General features: G+C 37.0%; 1 protein-coding gene across 2 annotated transcripts; it reads left to right on the forward strand.

Moving 5' to 3' along the window:
- The first annotated feature begins 7,773 nt into the window (after positions 1–7,773).
- On the forward strand, positions 7,774–16,416 carry LOC131302671 (cysteine-rich receptor-like protein kinase 3). Of its 2 annotated transcripts, XM_058329420.1 has the most exons (8): positions 7,774–8,228; positions 10,290–10,690; positions 11,693–11,818; positions 12,619–12,746; positions 13,451–13,661; positions 14,322–14,553; positions 15,530–15,689; positions 15,862–16,416. In XM_058329420.1, the coding sequence occupies exons 1-8, from the start codon at positions 7,795–7,797 to the stop codon at positions 16,177–16,179; spliced, it is 2,010 nt and encodes a 669-aa protein (XP_058185403.1). In that variant the 5' UTR covers positions 7,774–7,794; the 3' UTR covers positions 16,180–16,416. The 2 variants fall into 2 exon arrangements, with proteins under 2 accessions (XP_058185403.1, XP_058185404.1); XM_058329421.1 differs by lacking the exon at positions 11,693–11,818 and having other exon boundaries at positions 7,779–8,228.
- The last annotated feature ends 2,044 nt before the right edge of the window (positions 16,417–18,460 follow it).

Below are 18,460 nucleotides of genomic sequence, written 5' to 3' on the forward strand. Positions count from 1 at the left end.
AGGTTTAAGTATTTATAGAGGTGGAGATTGGGGTAAATTTATAAAATTACACCCACATGATCTGTAAGGAAACACACATATCGTGTATAGGACTTGGCCGGCTATGAAAGTGAAAAGTAGGACCGGCCTGACATTTTCTCGTTTCTGTATACCCGATTTGACAGAATTCGGACGAGCTTGGAATAGGCCCAAACTTGATGGGCTGACTTATTTTCGCGCTCCGGTCAATACACACGACGTGATGCATGGTGGATTTCGGCCCGATTTGTTCGTTTAGCCCTTCAACTGCATTATTTTGCCGTTTTAGAAAAGTTTTGTTTTTTAATAACTTTTAGACCGTAATTCCTTTTTTAGTTGGTTCTTGATGGGAAAGTCCTGTTTTTCTTTCCCATTTTCAATTTTAGGAAAAACCCAAATTTTGGGACTTATTATTTCTTCGGCTTATTATTATAAGGGTTTTGGACCGCCCTATAAAAGGTTGTAAACCTAATGTTTTGCCTCTGTTTTTATCAATAATATCGCAAAGTTTTCTCTCTTTTCCCTGTGCTCAAGGATTGGTCATGGCTACGAGTTGTTTATCTCGTTTAGACTAATACGCTAAATAGAAGGTCCAAGTCTTCAGGGCTCGTACTACAATGGAGACACTGATCAAGATCAGTCATACCTCTATGGGCACTCAGCGAATTAGTAGGCAATTTATCAAGCTGTAATCACCATAGATAGAAAAGTCTTAAACTTAGCTGGGATCCAAAACCAGTCCCATCCTGGAAATCAGTATCTTTTTGGCTTATCAAGTCATAAGCAGAGGCAGTGGAGAACATACCATGCCAGAGGGGGATTCCATACAACAGGGATGATCAGTAATGTGTTCTATGGTATCCAGGTTTAGTACTGGCAATGCTTCTGCAAATGTGGGAAGCAGATCGGTTACTAGGCCAAGAGAGGACAACGTGGTTTTCAAGATACTAGTGCATATGCCCGCCGTGCCTGAAGGCGCGGCTCAAACGATCAACACACACACAAATAAATTACGGACTTGCGATTTTATTTTTTTCTTCAAATTCAAATCATCTCACAAATCATGGAGTGAAAATTTTCAATGAATCTTCACAATTTCCATAATGTAGTTTCTTATTGAAAATTCAAATGAGATTTGGAGGGTTTCGATATTGGTATTCAATTGAGTGAGCCAATAAACCAACATTGATGTAAAAAGATAATGTCAAAGAGAATCCAATTCAAATGGAAGGATATGATTACTGATCATCCTTTAGAAGGTTGACGTCGCGAAGAATTACTTGGCCGCGAAGAATTTATTCATGGCTGCAAAAAATTACTCATGGCCGCGAAAAATTACTCTTGGTCGCAAATAATTACTCCTGACCGCAAAAAATTACTCATGGCCGCCATTTATTAAGGGCATGATGCCCATACAACAATTGTGTAATATGTGCAAAGATTGTGAGCACTTTACTGAAAGGAGGAGAATGATCCTAAACCATTAAATCAAAATAATCTCAACCATTGCAACAACTTGTCTTTTGTTAAGTATAGATGGATCCTACATCCTCGTATCATGTACTATAGATTTTTCTTTTAAGGATGTTGACCCACATACTCTCCTCATGAGTAGAAATTTTCCATCCAAGTTTAGATAGAAACGCAAGATTTTGAACACGAGCTTTCTTGAGCCCCAGACCACCATTCGCTTTCCTCTTACAAACCTGATTCCAATTAACCAAATGTAATCTTCTTCTTTTTTCGCGGGGTATCACTCGAAAGAAAATTTCTGTTTAAACGATCCAGTTGGTTACAAATACTTATGGGGAGGTGCGTAGTTTTGCATGGAATAACTAGGGATGGTGGAGGAAACAGATTGTACAAGAGCGATGTTAACTGGAATGCGGAATCGTTCTGCGGTATGAGGAATGGAAACGGAAACGGAAACGTAGTACGTCATATGCTTAAATTGTGGTACGCTAGGGATATGCTTTCTATAGATAATAACAAAACTAGAACTTTTTTTTTTTTTTGATCCGCAACAAAACTAGAACTTACTCTTCCAAGCAATAAACATCTAGTGAAACTTAATACTATTGTTTGTCAAATTAAACACATTTCTAGGAGCATAACGACTGGACTTTTTACAATTTCTTCTACCGAAATTTCATTTTCTCTCTATTTTGACCAATAATAAGTTGGACATTTTGTGAAAAACTAAGGGGATCGCTTCGGATCGCTAAATTTACCTTTTTGGAACGGTAGTGTACCATGCACGTTTTGAAACGTTCATACAAAAACGTAATTCACTAGGGTAGTAGCGTTCCTTGGTAACATAGGACAAGAGTAGCTCTCCCCGCAAAAATTAAAGTGTTAAGACTTCCAACAGGTCAATTTTTTTTTAACCTTCTCAACAATATCATGAAAATGTTAACTCACCCTATTATGCAAAAGGAGAACACCCAAATCAAAAGTGAGGAATACCACTAAATCTTTAAGCACTTCCATGATGGAAGTGTCCTAGATCAAAAGTGTGAGAGGAATACCACTATATCTTTAAGCACTTCCATGATGGAAGCTAGTTCCATCATACTATGATGATCATAGCTTGACTAGTAACATTGGTTTGGTCAAAAAGAATTAGGGCAAGCATTTCTAGAAACCTTAATACCTTTCTAAGCTACCTTCATCCACTTCAATATTAGTAATGACTTAGACTAGCAACAATGATATAAGTCAATAAGCTATTTTTTTCGTTTTTATTCAAAAAAATTGGCTTTCGATTATAATTTTTTACTTTTTAGATTCCTCTCATCATGACGATGCAATAATCTCCAAAAATTGACGAAAAACTAACAAATACGAAAAAAAAATTTAATAAGGACAAAAAATAAGCCAATTAGCTTATTTAGCCGAACAGAAAAATTAGCCAAATGGCTTCTTTTTTTTTTTTTTGTCTTTGTTAGTTTTTGGTCAATTTTTTGGGGATTATGTTTTCTTCATGACGAGAGGAATCTAAAAAGTAAAAAATTGCGATTGAAATCTAATTTTTTTGAATAAGACAAAAATAAGCCAATAAGCCAATTTTTTCTTCTTTATTAAAAAAAATTGAATTTCAATCGTAATTTTTTATTTTTTAGATTACTCTCGTCATGACGAAGCCATAATCCCCAAGAATTGACGAAAAACTAACAAATGCGAAAAAAATTTGAATAAAAAAAAAACACTTGACTTTTTTAGCCGAACAACCAGTTTTTATTCTCCTTTTCAGCAACAGTGGCCTCCATTCCACTCTCTCAAATAAGTACTTAAAAAATAAGGACCTACTTTCAATCTTAAAAATAATAGACTTACGAAAATAATTTTTCATTTTTTTTGCCGGGTTCGATGAGATCTATCAAGCAAGATTCTTATTGCATTTTTTTTCCCAGTAAGTTTATTGTTTTTAAACTTGAAAATTGCAAATAAGTACGCAAATAAGTAGTTATTTTTTAAGGGGGCCGGGAAACTGGAACGGGAAGCAAAACAACTCTGGATAAAGTCACGCACATTCCAATATTTTTGGTAGAAAATAACCTAAATGCCATCCGGCCCAGGAGCTCTATAGGCTGGATGTTCTTAATCGTGCTCCAAATCCTAGCAGGGGTCACTGGAGTACACAAGGATTCTCATTCTCCTCCATGGACAAAATGCAATAATCAGAAACTTGACTCCGGCTCCAAATATATATTTAGAGTCCCGACATGCTTTCATGTCGTTAAAAGTATCGATGATAAAATCGGCGTGAAAACTTCTAGCTAGGTCTTTCTCAATTTATGTGATCAAGAAACTTGCCGGAAAATCATCCTCTATCCTATTGCACAATCTAGCTTTTACAAGTTTCATGACTGAAAATGCAAGCTCTGGGTAGCCTTTGAAACAGGCAATGTCAATTTATCAACAAGAGGATAAATTGCAGACTTTCTCGTTTTATTCAACACTTGACATAACTCTGAAATGGTAGTCATATTTTGGAGCTCCGGATGCTTGAAAACATGGACCTCATAATTAGTTAACTGTTATGTTTTTTTCGTATAGGGCAAATACTATCTATTGCTCAAGACAAACTCAACAAGAGATTCAAATCATTCAATAATTTTTTTAAATTCAATTGAATATTGAAAAATTAAAGAAGACTAACAATTTTTCAAATGGAGTTTAAGAAATCCATGGCAAAACAGCAAAATAATAAATAATTTCTTAATTATTCGGAAGTCTCGACGTGAGGCCGCCCCTCAATAAAACAGGGAGCCGTGCGGTGGAGTTGTTGCTCGTGCACACCTTTAAGTTTGTTTTAGTTTTTTTTTTTTCTTTCTTTTCTTTTTATCTTTTCGTGTAGAGTTTGAAAAAAAGCAAAGCGTGAAGTTTCTTTCCCTTAATTTAGACATCATCTTTTGTAATATCTCATTTTGGCCCATTAAATTTAGTTTTGAAATACTTTTTGGGTTTCCTTTCTTAAAAAAATTAGAGAATTAATGAGTAGTATATAACAAAAACTAACGAAAAAAATCTAGCGGTGGCTAGTCTTTACTATTTGGGAATAATTTTTCTTACATATAATAATTACATTTTTTAAAATTATTGTCGTGGCAGCTGCCGCCGCCACTTGTCCCATTAGCTCCATCCTTAAAGGCATCTATAACATAAATAATGTTAGTTCAATGTTTTTTTTCTTTTGGAATGGCTATGACTATATTTCCGCACCTATTTAGGTACGTTGGTCGAAAATACCTAATTAATCATGCGGTCTTTTTTCTTTAGGAAAAAATTTGCCTAGTTGCCTTTGGATATGCTATAACTATTTAAGTTTTTAAATATATTTCTCATGTCGACATATTTCATTATAACAGACCTTCTGGTCTTCCAAATGCGTGCCTCACCGATCAACACAATGGCCCCTCAACTTTATTGGCGGCTCCAACTTTTGTCGAGGGTGGTCACGTGAACACCCCAAAAATATTCTTTTCATTGAATACATGTAATATTTTTGGTATTATGTTAGTTTAGCCCTTTTTGAACACCCTACCCAAAAATATTTGAACACCCTACCCAAAATATTTGAACATCCAACCCAAAAATCAGGCCACGAATCAATTTAATGAAAACCACCCAAATAATAGTAAATTTTTGTGAAGAACCTACGTACAAATTATGGGTGGTAATTGAGCGGATTTGAGCCAAAATGGGTAAGTTGTAAGTGTGTCTTATTTAGAGTAAGTGATTCCTCATACAATCAAGTGTGTGATTTGGTCACGTGAGTATCTTCCGCAATTAGCGACATCGAGTGACTTCCGTTGCCCCCGGTGAGCAACATCCCGAGATTATCCTAAACGTTGCGGCCGGTCCCGGCCTGCGTCACATCCTAGCAGGACTGGGAAGGTTAAAATCACATGCCCTTCCAAACCAAACAGCAGCATCAACAGCTCCACACCATTAGCGATCGAGCACAATATCACAAATGGGCCATGATAAGATGAGAGATATATGACCCCTAAGAGACACCATAGACACAAAACACCTTGTTTCAAAAACAGCATCAGGGCCAGCACAAGATAAAGTGTCACCTTAGAATATCCAGAATCGATTTATAAGTACACGATGACATCCCAGCAACACTTCAGCAAATCATTCAATAGACATTAATTTTCCAGATTAGCAACAACTTGCACAGAAAAAACAGCAGCTGCGAAAATGAATCTAACAAAGCATCCAAGAGGGAGATCAATAACATCAGCAGCAACAGCAGCAAAGCCCACTGAGATGGGCTGGCTTCACATATTCTCCCTCCGTTCCTTTTTTTGTGTCCAGTATTTCATTTTGGGTTGTCCCTTAATAAGTGTCCATTTTGTATAGCTAGGGGGATAAAAGTTGGTGTATTGTCTATTTTGTCCCTAAAAGTAGATTTTATTTTGAAAAGTTAGTGAGTAAAAGTGTAATGATAATGGGTAAATAGGGAAAGTGGAGGAAAAAGTTGATGTGAAAGGTATAACGATAATGTCTTTTTAATAAGTTGGAGTTACGAAGCAGGACACTTAAAAAGAGACGGAGGGAGTAGTACAAAACATGCATCAACAGCAAATCTCAAAAGCCCCTCTTAGCCCTCCGAAAGGTAGGAGTTGCGTAAGTCGTTTTACCCCATATATGATCTTGACCCCAACCCATTACATTTTCAACAGCCAATGAGCCGGAGAGTGATTTCTCCATTAAGGAAACCCAAGACTAGAAACAGAGAGAGACGCTCACTTATTAAGGTTCACAAAATCAATCGCTCTTCATTGCAGGTTGGACTTTTCTCATACTCCACATCTTCTCTCTCTCTCTCTCTCTCTTATGGAAAATGTTTTTCATCTGCTAACTAACCAAACACAGAAAAATAAAAACAAGAAGATTATTTGTTGTGAAAATATTTTATGTCGAAATAAACGGAGCCTAGGCAGGTGCAAAATACTTTAAAAATAATTTACAAAAGTGATTTACTTAGACTTTCTGAAGAGAAAAAAGAGAATAGGTAAGAGGGAGTATATTTTATGAATTCAGTACTCTATGCATTCATATCTGTAAACACCTACCCACAAGCATGCATTCCACATATAAATTCTGAGAATTGAGCTTTCGAGAAACTTCCAATGCTATTATAAATGGGTTGGGCTCCTCTCCAATAATTATTCCAGACAATATAAATTTTCTCACAATTACGCAGAATTTTCTTAAGATATTTTTGAATGACTCTACAACTCCAGTAAATCTCCCAAATAGTTACAACGGAGAATTTATTTCTACTATAAATCTTCCATATAATAATGACAGATCGAGAGGCTCGACTAGAAGGAATGGGCAGAGAAATTTTGTGCATATGGTAATAATAATACTTCTTATATTCGACTTGGATATGGAACTTTTTTTTTTTTCAGAAAAAGAAAAAGAGGAGATTAATTTATCTCATTTTATTAATTAATACCCTTAAAAGGATTTTTAGGAGGATTTTAGATTTAAAAAGAAAATGAGCAAGAAAGAGGAAAAACGCAGTTTTGAAGGTTTAATTACTGAATCGCTTCCTAATGGTATATTCCGGATTCTTTGGATAAATCTAATATCAGCTCAAGGACAAAAACGAACTTTTGCTTAAAGCTACTCTTTTGACCCCCTCTCTCACTCTCTCTCTCATATGTCTCTCATAAAAATAATTAAAGTGGTCAAAGTTAATATCGATGTTATAACTTCTTCAAAATTCTTTCTCTTAATTTAGACCTCTTCTTCTTTTATAATATTTCACTTTGACCCAATAAATTTAATTTTAAAATATTTTTTAGATTTCTTTTCTAAAAAAAATTAGAGGATTAATGACTAGTATATAAAAAAATAAAAATAAAAAATCTAGCGGTAGTTAATTGGTCTATATTATTTGGAGATAATTTTTTGTTTTACATATGATAATTGCATATTTTAAAATTCTTGTCATCCACCGCCACTTATTCTCCTGGCTCCATCCTTAAAGGCACCTATCTATTACAAAAATAATTGTTCGGTCACGCCAAAAACGGATGTAAACAATAATGTTAGTTCAATATTTTTCCCTTAGGAATGGATATGACTATATTTCCATAGCTATATATTTTGGTTGGTCGAATATATGCAACTATGCTGTCTTTTTCGTTTAGGAAAAAAGTAGCCTAGTTGACTTGGATATGCTACTACTATTAGGTCTTTAAATAAATTAAATTTCTCATTATAACAGACCTTCTGGTCTTCCAAATCATGCGTGCCTCACCGATCAACACAATGGCCCCCCAACTTCTACAATTCCGCCAGCTATGGCGGTATCCGATAAAAGCGGTAACTCTGACGGTAGTGCTGACCACCACGGCGATGCTAAATCTGGTGGCGGCAGACCCACAAACCAATCTTCTAAACAAGGGGTGCAGCCAGTACAACGCAACAAACCTCTCCAACTTCTACACTAACTTAAATGACACATTTTTCCAACTCCGGAGCCAGCTGTCTGGGGTGAACACCAAGTTTGCCACTGGACAGCTGGCCAAGGGTTCGGACCCGGTTTACGCCATGGCTCAGTGCAGGGACTATCTCTCTACGACGGACTGCGTGGCGTGCTTTGATGTGGCGGTGGTTTTGATACGGAACTGCACGGGTGCTAACGGCGCTAGAGTAATTTATGATGGGTGCTTCCTCAGGTAATACTTAATCCCTCTTGCACATAGTAGTACAGTATTAGATTTGGAGTAAGTTTTGGCATAATTGATATGTTTCGGTTTATTTTAGATTTTGTAAACTATTTTCTTGTTTTTTCGTGTCAAATTTTGAAAATGATTTACTGTTTTGACAAGAAGAATTTAAAAGATAAAGAATTATTATCAAAAACTTTAAATTGTTCATGAAATACGACATTAGTTCAAAACATACAATTTTATAGATTACTTTTGTCTCTACTAATTTTTTTCAAGTTTGATCCATGTTTTTTTTTTTTTTACATTTCTAATTTCTCTTTTGTCGAGATGAATATGTAATTCACAAAGAATTTGACACAAAATTAATACAAGTTTATAAAACAAAACAAACCAAAATAAAAAACTTGGACTTCGGGTAGGTATTGTGCAGTGGTGTACGCAGCACCGTGCTGCGCACCTCTGAGCCGTCAGATCATGCATCCGACGGCTCGAATCTCATCTCAGCAACCAACGATCAAGAACCGTTCATTGCCGAGATGAGATCCAAGCCGTCGGATGTTCGATCCGATGGCTTAGAGGTACGCAACTTAGTTCTGCGCACATCACTGCACAACACCATTCACCAATTCAAAAAACTCATACCAAACCCCTTACATATTTCTATGTTCTTTTTCATTTTGGCTAGCGTTTTCCACACTTACATACTTACATTCCATCCTTCCTATTATTTTTCTCTTTTTTGAAAAACCATGTCATTTTTTAGATGAAAACAAATATTTTCTTGCATTTTTAAATTCTTTATACATTTATTTAAAACTTTCAATTAATTTTTTAACCGGGCTCTGTTTGTTTCAACATAAAATGTTTTTCTCACTTCCCCTTGTTTGCTTAAACAAAAATAAAAAATAAAACAATGTTTAGGCTCCGTTTGTTTTGGCGTAAAATATTTTCCGGTAAAATGTTTTACCTATTTTTCGGTGTTTGGTTGTGTAAAAAATGAGAAAAATATTTTACATGTAAAACATTTTCATTAATTGGATGAAAATGATTTACACTTAAATCTTCCGTAAGTTACTTTCCGAAATGAACTCGTTGTCTTCTACAGCAATTCTCACTGCTCAGTTTCCTCGATCATCAATCTTGACCCACGTTCAAGCCCCCCTCTCTCTACACTATTTTATTGATTTCTGAAAATATTTTCAAGTACCAACCAAATACTAAAAAATAAAAATTTAAAGTTTATTTTCTGAAAAAATATTTTACATGAAAAATATTTTACATTATAAAATATTTTACATCAAAACAAACGAAGCCTTAAAGTAAAATATTTTCCATCACATGGTCACAAATGATTTCATCCTTAATTGCATCAGCCGTTTTACCCCATGATCTTGACCATAGTTTTAAATATCGGCCGATACGGTTCGTATCGGCCGGTTTGTACCGGTATTTGAGACTTCCGGTTCGGATATAGGCCGGTATAACGGGGAGATTGAAATTCACAGATGAACCGGCCGATTCCCGATACGTATCGGTATGTAACCAATTTGTGGACCGGTTCGGCCGATTCGGCCGGTTCATAACGGTTCGGCAAAAAAACAAAAAAAAACATAATGTTGCATAATGTGGCTAGTGATTATGTAATGTAAAACCTCTATGGTGTGTTTATTTTAATGTCTTCATCTTATTTTTGCTATTTATGTCAATTATATCGAAACTCATAATGTTGCATTTTTCTCATATTTGTAAAATCTTATTGACTTGCGGGTTTTGATAAATTATCGGATATTTTACATAAAGAGAATGGGTTATTACATGTCTTAAATTAATTAAAATGTGATAATTTAAGCCAATGTTGGGGGCAAAAGTATATTTTTCAAGTTTTATACATGTTCCTGATGATTTTAAAAAATTCACGACCACGACACCCGATTCCCGCGACGTATCACCGATACGTCCCGATACCGATATACCGCGACCGATACCGCGACGGCGACCGATACCGCGATTTAAAACTATGATCTTGACCCTTTGAAATTTCTTACTTGCTTCTTCTTATGTTATAAGGTATGAAAGCAGCACTTTCTACAACCAGACCACTCTCCCTGGGAATATGGGCATATGCGGCAACGACACCGCAGCTCAGCCCACGGCTTTCCAGACAGCCGCGCAAGGACTACTAACGGATCTCGAAACGGCAACACCCAGGATTAATGGCTACTTCGCAGCGGCAACGAGGGAGGTGTCCGGTGGTGGCGGCACCGTCTACGCAGTGACACAGTGTGCTCAAAGTGTGAGTGAGAGTGGTTGCCTGGGTTGCTTGCAGGTGGCGTATGGGAATATACAGAGTTGCCCTCCTGATACAGATGGGAGGGCTGTTGATGCTGGGTGTTTCTTTAGGTACTCGGACACTGCCTTCTTTGGTGCCAATCAGACCACTAATATCACCCCTTTCCTTGGAGTTGGAGGTAAGACTTTCATAACAATATTACATTACATGTATCCTTCATTTTGGCTCAAGTACCTCTAATATCCGTATCCTTTTGGACGCTCAGATTCTCCAATTGCATGTTATAATATGGCTGCTGATTTTGTCACTCACTTTTTTGTTAGCGCCACTTCTTTGCAAGTGTATTACAAAAATACACTTGCAAGGGAGTGGCATTAACAAAAAAGGGAATGACAAAATCATTTCCCTATGATATTTACAAAAAAAGGAAGATCAAATTAGCTAAAAAATATATATTTTTCTTAACCCCTTCTTGTTTGAATATGTTTCTGAATATAATTTACAGGACATAATTTGTAAAAATTATGCAATATATACTATAAACAAGTGTTCAAGACGTGTTTCCGTACCCGTATCAAATTTGGGAATACATATCTCCGTATCCTAAGATTTAAGTTTAGGAATGTCCGACACTTGGACTTGCACCCGGCATCCGATACTCGCGCCCGATTCTATGTAACATATATATATATATATATATATATATATATATATATATATATATATATATATATATATATCTTTTGTTTGCATAAATACACATTAAGCGTACATAACATAAGCTTAGATAACGGAATACTAGCCAAAAGGAGGTTGCTTGGGGAGCACCATATCAATATGGTGAGCTAATGCTCTGGAATGTCAACTCTCTAATAACGTGCTTGGGCTTTGGTCATCCATGGCAAACAAAAGCTATCTCCAATGGAAGTAGTCCTGGAATTGCTCCAACAAAATCGTGAAAACTGATCTCTGAAACACGACTTGGCATTTTGTAGTCGGTGTGGGGAAAGGCAATGTGGGTGCCGGGTGGGTCTGCATATTAAGCAATATTTCTCTCACTCGCGCAAGCTACAAGCTTGATCAAAAGCTTAGAGAAGTTTTAGTAGAATGGTTCTCGGAACTCTTTTTCACACGATATCACTCTTCACAGGCGTTTTTGTTTTGTTTTTTGGCTTAACAGGAGGAGGTTCAAGCAACAAGGATGCCATCATCGGAGGGGTCGTTGGAGGTGGAGGATGCCTTCTGCTTATAGTTGGACTGGTTTTATGGTATCACCGATCAAGAAAGGCAAAAGCAACTTCAAGAGGTGAGACAAAAATAAACTGTCCTGATTTGTTACCACCAAATCGTGCATGCTTGAAACCATCTTTCCTAATACCAATTGGTGTTAGGGAGGGTTTCAATTAAGTCTTTTATAACATTCGATATTACACCCGCAAGCCTATTTTTAGAGCGGTCGCAGGGAGTGACATTGCATAACCAAATCCATGGGGGCACTCCAGGCGGACTAGTAAGTTCTGTCACATTGTTTTTTTAGAAGTAATTTTTCAGGTTTTGTTTGGTTGGGCGTTTAGTTTAGTTTAATTTTGATAGTGGGTGAAGAGAGAAATAGAATAACGATTGAAAATAGAGGTAGTGATTGGAGAGAGATGAAAAAGTAATAATTGAAAAAATAAGGTAATAATTGAAAAAAAAAAGGGTTAATGATTGAAAACAAAACAAAAACTAAAAGATGTTTTTTTTTTTTTTTCGGATTTCTTAGAATATTTGTTGTCGGTATGATAAGGGTAACGCGTGATTGTCTATAAGAACATTTTCCTAGAAAAGTATGTAGTTTGGAAAACAGTTTTTGAGATTGGCATATTCCCGGAGGCTTCGTGATTTCCTTATTCATGGAGACGCCTGATCTCGGTCTTCCCTTTCGGCTTTGGACGGTCCGGATTTAAATGAAACTTTTTTTGGAAAAAGTTTCATGCGAACCGTCCAAATCTAAAATGGACGCACTCGATTTACCTCCGTAAATAACTATTTGCGGAAACAGCCGTAATAAAAATTTTCTCTTCTGAAACATCAATTTGCTGAAATGTGACTTTTCGGTTGTACCAGGTGAAATAATAGGGGCAAGCGAGCTGCAGGGACCTACGACTTTCAGCTACAAAGATTTGAAATCTGCCACAAATAATTTCAGTAATGAAACCAAACTAGGAGAAGGAGGGTTTGGTGATGTATATAAGGTAATTTCATGTGTTTTCAGCGGGTATATAAAGGGATTCAACCAAAAATATTGTAGCGACGATTTAAAAATTGTAGTTATGTTTGGAACTTAGGGAAAATGAGGACAAAAGAAAAGAAAGGAAAATGAGAGGGAATAACTTTCCTTTTTTCTCCTCACTTTCCTAAGTTCCAAACAGAGCACTGGGGAGTGAAGTTCTGGGCCGAGGGTCTGGGCTTCAAATCCTACTGCCCATGCCCAACCCATGGTGGTCGGGTGGACCTAGGGCCAGAGCCAACTTTAATTTGGGCTCGAGCAAGCTATTGGTGGGATATCGTGTTGTGCATATCCGGACCGTCCGTCTCGGCAATTAATGGTCTAAAATGCTTAGTGCTGTGGGTAATCTCAACCGTCTCGGCAATCTTGACCATTAATTGCCGAGACGGATGGTCCGGATGTACTATACAGCACTATCCCGCACTATCCCCCAGTCTGATGAGGAACAGTGTTGCTCCCCTAAAGGAACATTTAGTTCAATGGAATCAACGTTGGAATAGAATGGTGATTCCAATGAAAATAAGCTCGTCATATGCAATATTGCGGTGGAGAAATGATTTCCCATTTTGCGAAATGCCAATCAAGCCCATCTTCTTCCCTTTCCGCAATTGAGTAATTGATAAGTTGGTCTTCGGATTCTCATCATCATAAAGTTCATTAATGGATCAGGGAACTCTGAAGAATGGGAATGTAGTTGCAGTGAAGAAGCTAGTCATGGAAACCAGTAGAGCAAAGGCGGATTTCGCAACTGAAGTGAAGCTAATTAGTAACGTTCATCATCGGAATCTCCTCCGGCTGCTAGGTTGTAGCACCAAAGGGCCCGATTTACTACTCGTCTACGATTATATGGAAAATGGAAGCCTTGACCAGTTCTTATATGGTAAGTTGTCCATTTCTTCCACCCACAAGTCATTATCAATTTTTTGTACATGTATTTGGGTCAATATCCGTTGTGAGAGCCAGTTGTGCGCCGAAAGGCAACAAAAACCATGGAGGTTGGTCAAGTCTCCAAGTGTTAAAACTTTTTTGTAGAATGGTAATTGTTGCTGTTCTCAACACGTTTCCTCACGTTTGGCCCGTCTCACCATAAGGTGGCCAACCACGTGCAATTACTTCATTATCGTGTAGAGGCCGAGGTTAGACGTTTGATCTACTGACTATGGTGGATAGTGCACTATGCCCAGCGGGTTGGGAATGAGCAAGTATATGGCTAAACAACATATAGGTATTCCCCTCAAGGGAGGGAAATGATAAGCATTTTTCAATTGAATGAACAAATTTCTAACCAACCACACAAACACAAGTTTTGCACCTGCAACCTTCAGGCCACAATGGCGCAACTTTGCCGCTGTACGCCAACTACACATGTGGGAGTTTCCTGCACTGGATACGTCCTTTTATACATATAGGAAATCCAAAGATTTTTGTTTTAGTTCAGATTAATACATGCTGAATTTGTTAATCCCTGGAAAGGGTTTTAGTAGTTAGTACACATACTTGATTTATGCTTCAATTTGAAGAGTTTGCCATATTTTGACAGGCGAAATGCGCGGGACCTTGAACTGGAACCAGCGGTTCGACATAATATTTGGCACAGCCAGGGGTCTTGCCTATCTACATGACCAATTCCATGTCACTATCATACATAGAGATATAAAGTGCAGCAATATTCTGCTGGATCATGAGCTCCAGCCCAAAATCGCTGATTTCGGGCTGGCAAGGCTTCTACCTGAGGGTCAGAGCCATCTCAGCACCAAGTTTGCTGGAACACTGTAAGTATGAAAAAAAAAACCCATTTCCCAGCTTACGGTAGCGCTGCGCGAACAAAGTTTGTTTCGAAATTTCTGTTAGTCTTACCATTTCTTAATGTAAGATCTAGGACATCCAGGTACTTCGCTGGTTTATACGTCTCTACTTCAATTTGATCCAAAACAACCACTGTTTAAGCTTATACTCATTCCATTCCTTTTAAGTGTCCTACTTCGTAATTTCAACTTATTAAAAAGACATCATCATTATACCTTTCACATCAACTTTTTCCTTCACTTTTCCTATTTATCCTTCATCATTACACTTTCACTTACTAACTTTTCAAAATGGAACCTATTTGTAGGGACAAAATAGACAATGCACCAACTTTTACCCACTAATTTTACAAAATGGACACTTATTAAGGGACAACCCAAAATGAAATACTGGACTCTAAACAAGAGACAGGGGGAGTATCATTTAGAACCACCTTCAGGGGCAGCCCCACCAGGGTTTGAGGGGGTTCAAGCAAACCCACTGGGTTCAAAAAATGTACTAAAATTTTATATATTTTTGTGTATAATTTGATATTTCTTTCCTATTGTCAGCACTGAATCAGTTGTGCAAAGCAGGGTAAATAAAAATTTACTGTAATTCGTGAGTAAGTAGATCATATTGGTCAACAAAATAAAATAAATTAGGCTCGATAAGTTTTCAAGCAAAGTAAATATAATTATCTTATACAGTGTTTTGTATGCAAAAAAATTTTGTATACATTTTTGGCACCGCTGAGTTAATATCATGCAGCCGCCGCTGACCCAACCTTGAAAAATTTAGGGATGAATTTTATGATAGGAATTATGTTTGTGATTATCATTTTCCTTTCAGCAGTTAAACATAGTTGAGGATTAAGTCACACCAGTCCCAGAAAGTCATGGTATGTGTTAATTTGTGGGAAATCCTTTGATGATGAATTAGTTGTCAATTCTCATGGAACAGGGGATATACTGCACCAGAATATGCAATCCATGGACAGTTGACTGAGAAGGTTGATACCTACAGCTTCGGCATAGTCGTCCTCGAAATTATTAGCGGTCGGAAGTGTAGTGAAACCAAGACTGTCGAAGACGAACCAGTTGCGGAGTATCTCCTTGAACAGGTAATTCACTTAGCAACATGCCTAGACTGCGCGCTTTTCGGTAATGTTGTCGATATTCTTAGATAGGAAACATGTCTTGCATGGGCAGATATGTTTACGAAACTTTTTACATAGCAAACAAGAACACACCCATTTGCCTGCTCCGCTATCCTGAATCGTTGCTTTAAAACAGGCATGGAAGCTGTACGAGAATGATTTGCACTCGAAGCTGGTAGACGAGATCTTAGTAGTCTCGGATGGGTACACAGAAGAAGCTGCAAAGAAAATCATAGAGCTTGCCTTGATGTGCACTCAGACGCCGGCTTCTTCTCGACCCTCCATGTCCGAAGTTGTTATGCTTCTAAGCGATCGCTCAATGGATCTCACCATGCGGCCCGGAAGGCATGCTTTCATGGACAAGGATAAGAAGATTCGCAACGACGCATCTACTACTCCCGACTCATCAACTTCCAATGCCACTGCTTCTTTCACAGAGTTCTCCGGTCGCTAGGTTTGCGTAGAATTCTTGGCGATATCACGTCATTACTTGCAAGTGCTAAATATCTATAATTAGTACGTGTGCATTTAGGGAAAAACTGATATGATTGCTCTCTATTTGGTTTGTACGTTGTTATAGTTAATCGTGATACCATTGCTCTTTTATGCATTTGGAATGGTGTAATATACTCCTCAAGAAGTTTAAATTTTGAGGAGAATATATACGTATTATTGGTGGTTGTTCCCGAAATCTCTTACTCATTTTAATGCACTAGTGTCTATGCTTCGTGCTCTGCACGTTATTGTTGTGCCCGGTGATTATTTTTTTTAAAAGGTTGACAACTTTTTTGTTAGTGGAAACGGGATGCATGATAAAATGTAGACACTTTTTTGTTAGTAAAAAAGATATGGTATATAAATGCGTTGAGTTTTTAGTGTTTTTTTTTAGTGGAAACACCCCTTTGATTTTGGAAGATTCAAGTCTAAGAAGTGCAATAACTTTGCTCTTTTAATAATCTAATTAAATTTTAAGTTGAACAAAAACAAGTTTGGCATTAGGTTGTTTTAGCTTCAAATTTAGCATGAGTGACCTTGGCTTCAAATCCAATTGTTACCGTTTCATGCTCCACATTAGATTTGAAGTACTTTGTTACAGTTGCCCATATAGTGGTAAGTATTTCATATGAAGTGGTAAGTATTTCATATGTAAAATACTTACCACTACACTGAAAACTTTTACTATTCCATATGAAATACTTCCTCCGTTCTAATTTGTTTGTTCAATTGTCGAAATTTGTGTCTTTCAAACAAATACTCATATCTTACATTTTATAATATTTTTTAAGATTTTGAAGATTTTGTATAATAAAACTAATTTTGATTTACTAAACAAGATCTATATTGCATATTAAAAATATTACGAATTGAAAATTATAGACAATTTTTTTAGAGGTCAAACGCTCTCAAAAAGTCAAAAAGTGGACAAACAAATTGGGATGAATGAAGTACTTACCATTCAATATGAAATACGTACCATTGTATCACTGTTGAGTACCATACACCAAATTTTGTGTGCGTACCATAGATGGACTATTATCCTTGTGGTAGTGAATGGTCATGGCAATAATGCTTAGGACACATATCTGCACAGATCTATGCGAGTCTTATGAATGTACCATGAAATTACGTGTATGGAACGACTCTTGATGATCTGTATTTAGATTTGCCGAAAAGCAAGGTGTGATCAAGTAAATACTACTCCCTCTCTCCAGAGGGTTTTAGGTTCAATTTTCTCTGTTAACTCCTTTGGGCCAGAACATAGAATTTCCAAATGGAAGGTCTAACGTTCGAATCTCAAGAGGTGAACCTATAGTGAAATTCCACAACTCACTACCCCTTGAGGTTACCCCAAGGGATTAGGCTCGGTAACTACCCGACACATGAGGAACGGGGGACTGCATGTACCTAAGGGCATAGTCGAGGCAAAATGTGTTTCGGACACCCTCGATAGGGGAAAAAAAAAAAAGAAGAGAAAAATAGTAGTACATACTAGTAGTTATTGCTCAAAACCACTATTGAATTAGTAAATTACGATCGGATCATATTACAGAAGTAAATATCACCCAATTTTAATTTAAAATCGGGGATGTTTGGCATTTAGATTTTTTGTGGCTTATGTCTTCTCTGAACTATACCTCTTACTATAGACTAATGGACAAGAACGGTTATAGCTCCAAAAGGTGCTTGCATGAATCATAACTGCATGCCAATATAGAAGACTTCCGAGAGAGAGAGAGATTTCAAGAATCATGAGCCTCTTACAAAGAGGTGCACCGCTTTGGGCTCCCGAAGAGTTACAACTTTCATATAAACTCTCTCTCTCTCCGATGTTGATGAGAACAAAGTAAAAGGTGAAGTACTACATAATTAAAAAAGAACACACCGATAGACACAATCCCAGGTCTCTCTCTCTCTCTCTCTCTCTCTCTCTCTCTGAATTTTGTTCATATGTCTCCGTCCTCCTTCGTAACTATCCTGGGCTCTTAACATTTAGCCCTATAGGCAAAATTTACTGAGTTTAGACAAGGTAAAATAAATAAACAGCCTTTTTGTGTTTTTCGGAGAACCAATCACAAAAAGAGGAAAGGTTGTGATGGCATTAAAAATATACTCCTCTCGTCCTTTTACTGAACTACGGAGTATATTGTCTCATGTGTTGATTTTTGGTTTGATTAAGGAATTGTTGTCTTATTTCGCTTCCGAATTGAATTCTGATACTGAAAGTTCAATTCTTT

The sequence above is a fragment of the Rhododendron vialii genome, chromosome 10a (genome assembly GCF_030253575.1).
Source record: "Rhododendron vialii isolate Sample 1 chromosome 10a, ASM3025357v1".
Taxonomy (NCBI): Eukaryota; Viridiplantae; Streptophyta; class Magnoliopsida; order Ericales; family Ericaceae; genus Rhododendron; species Rhododendron vialii.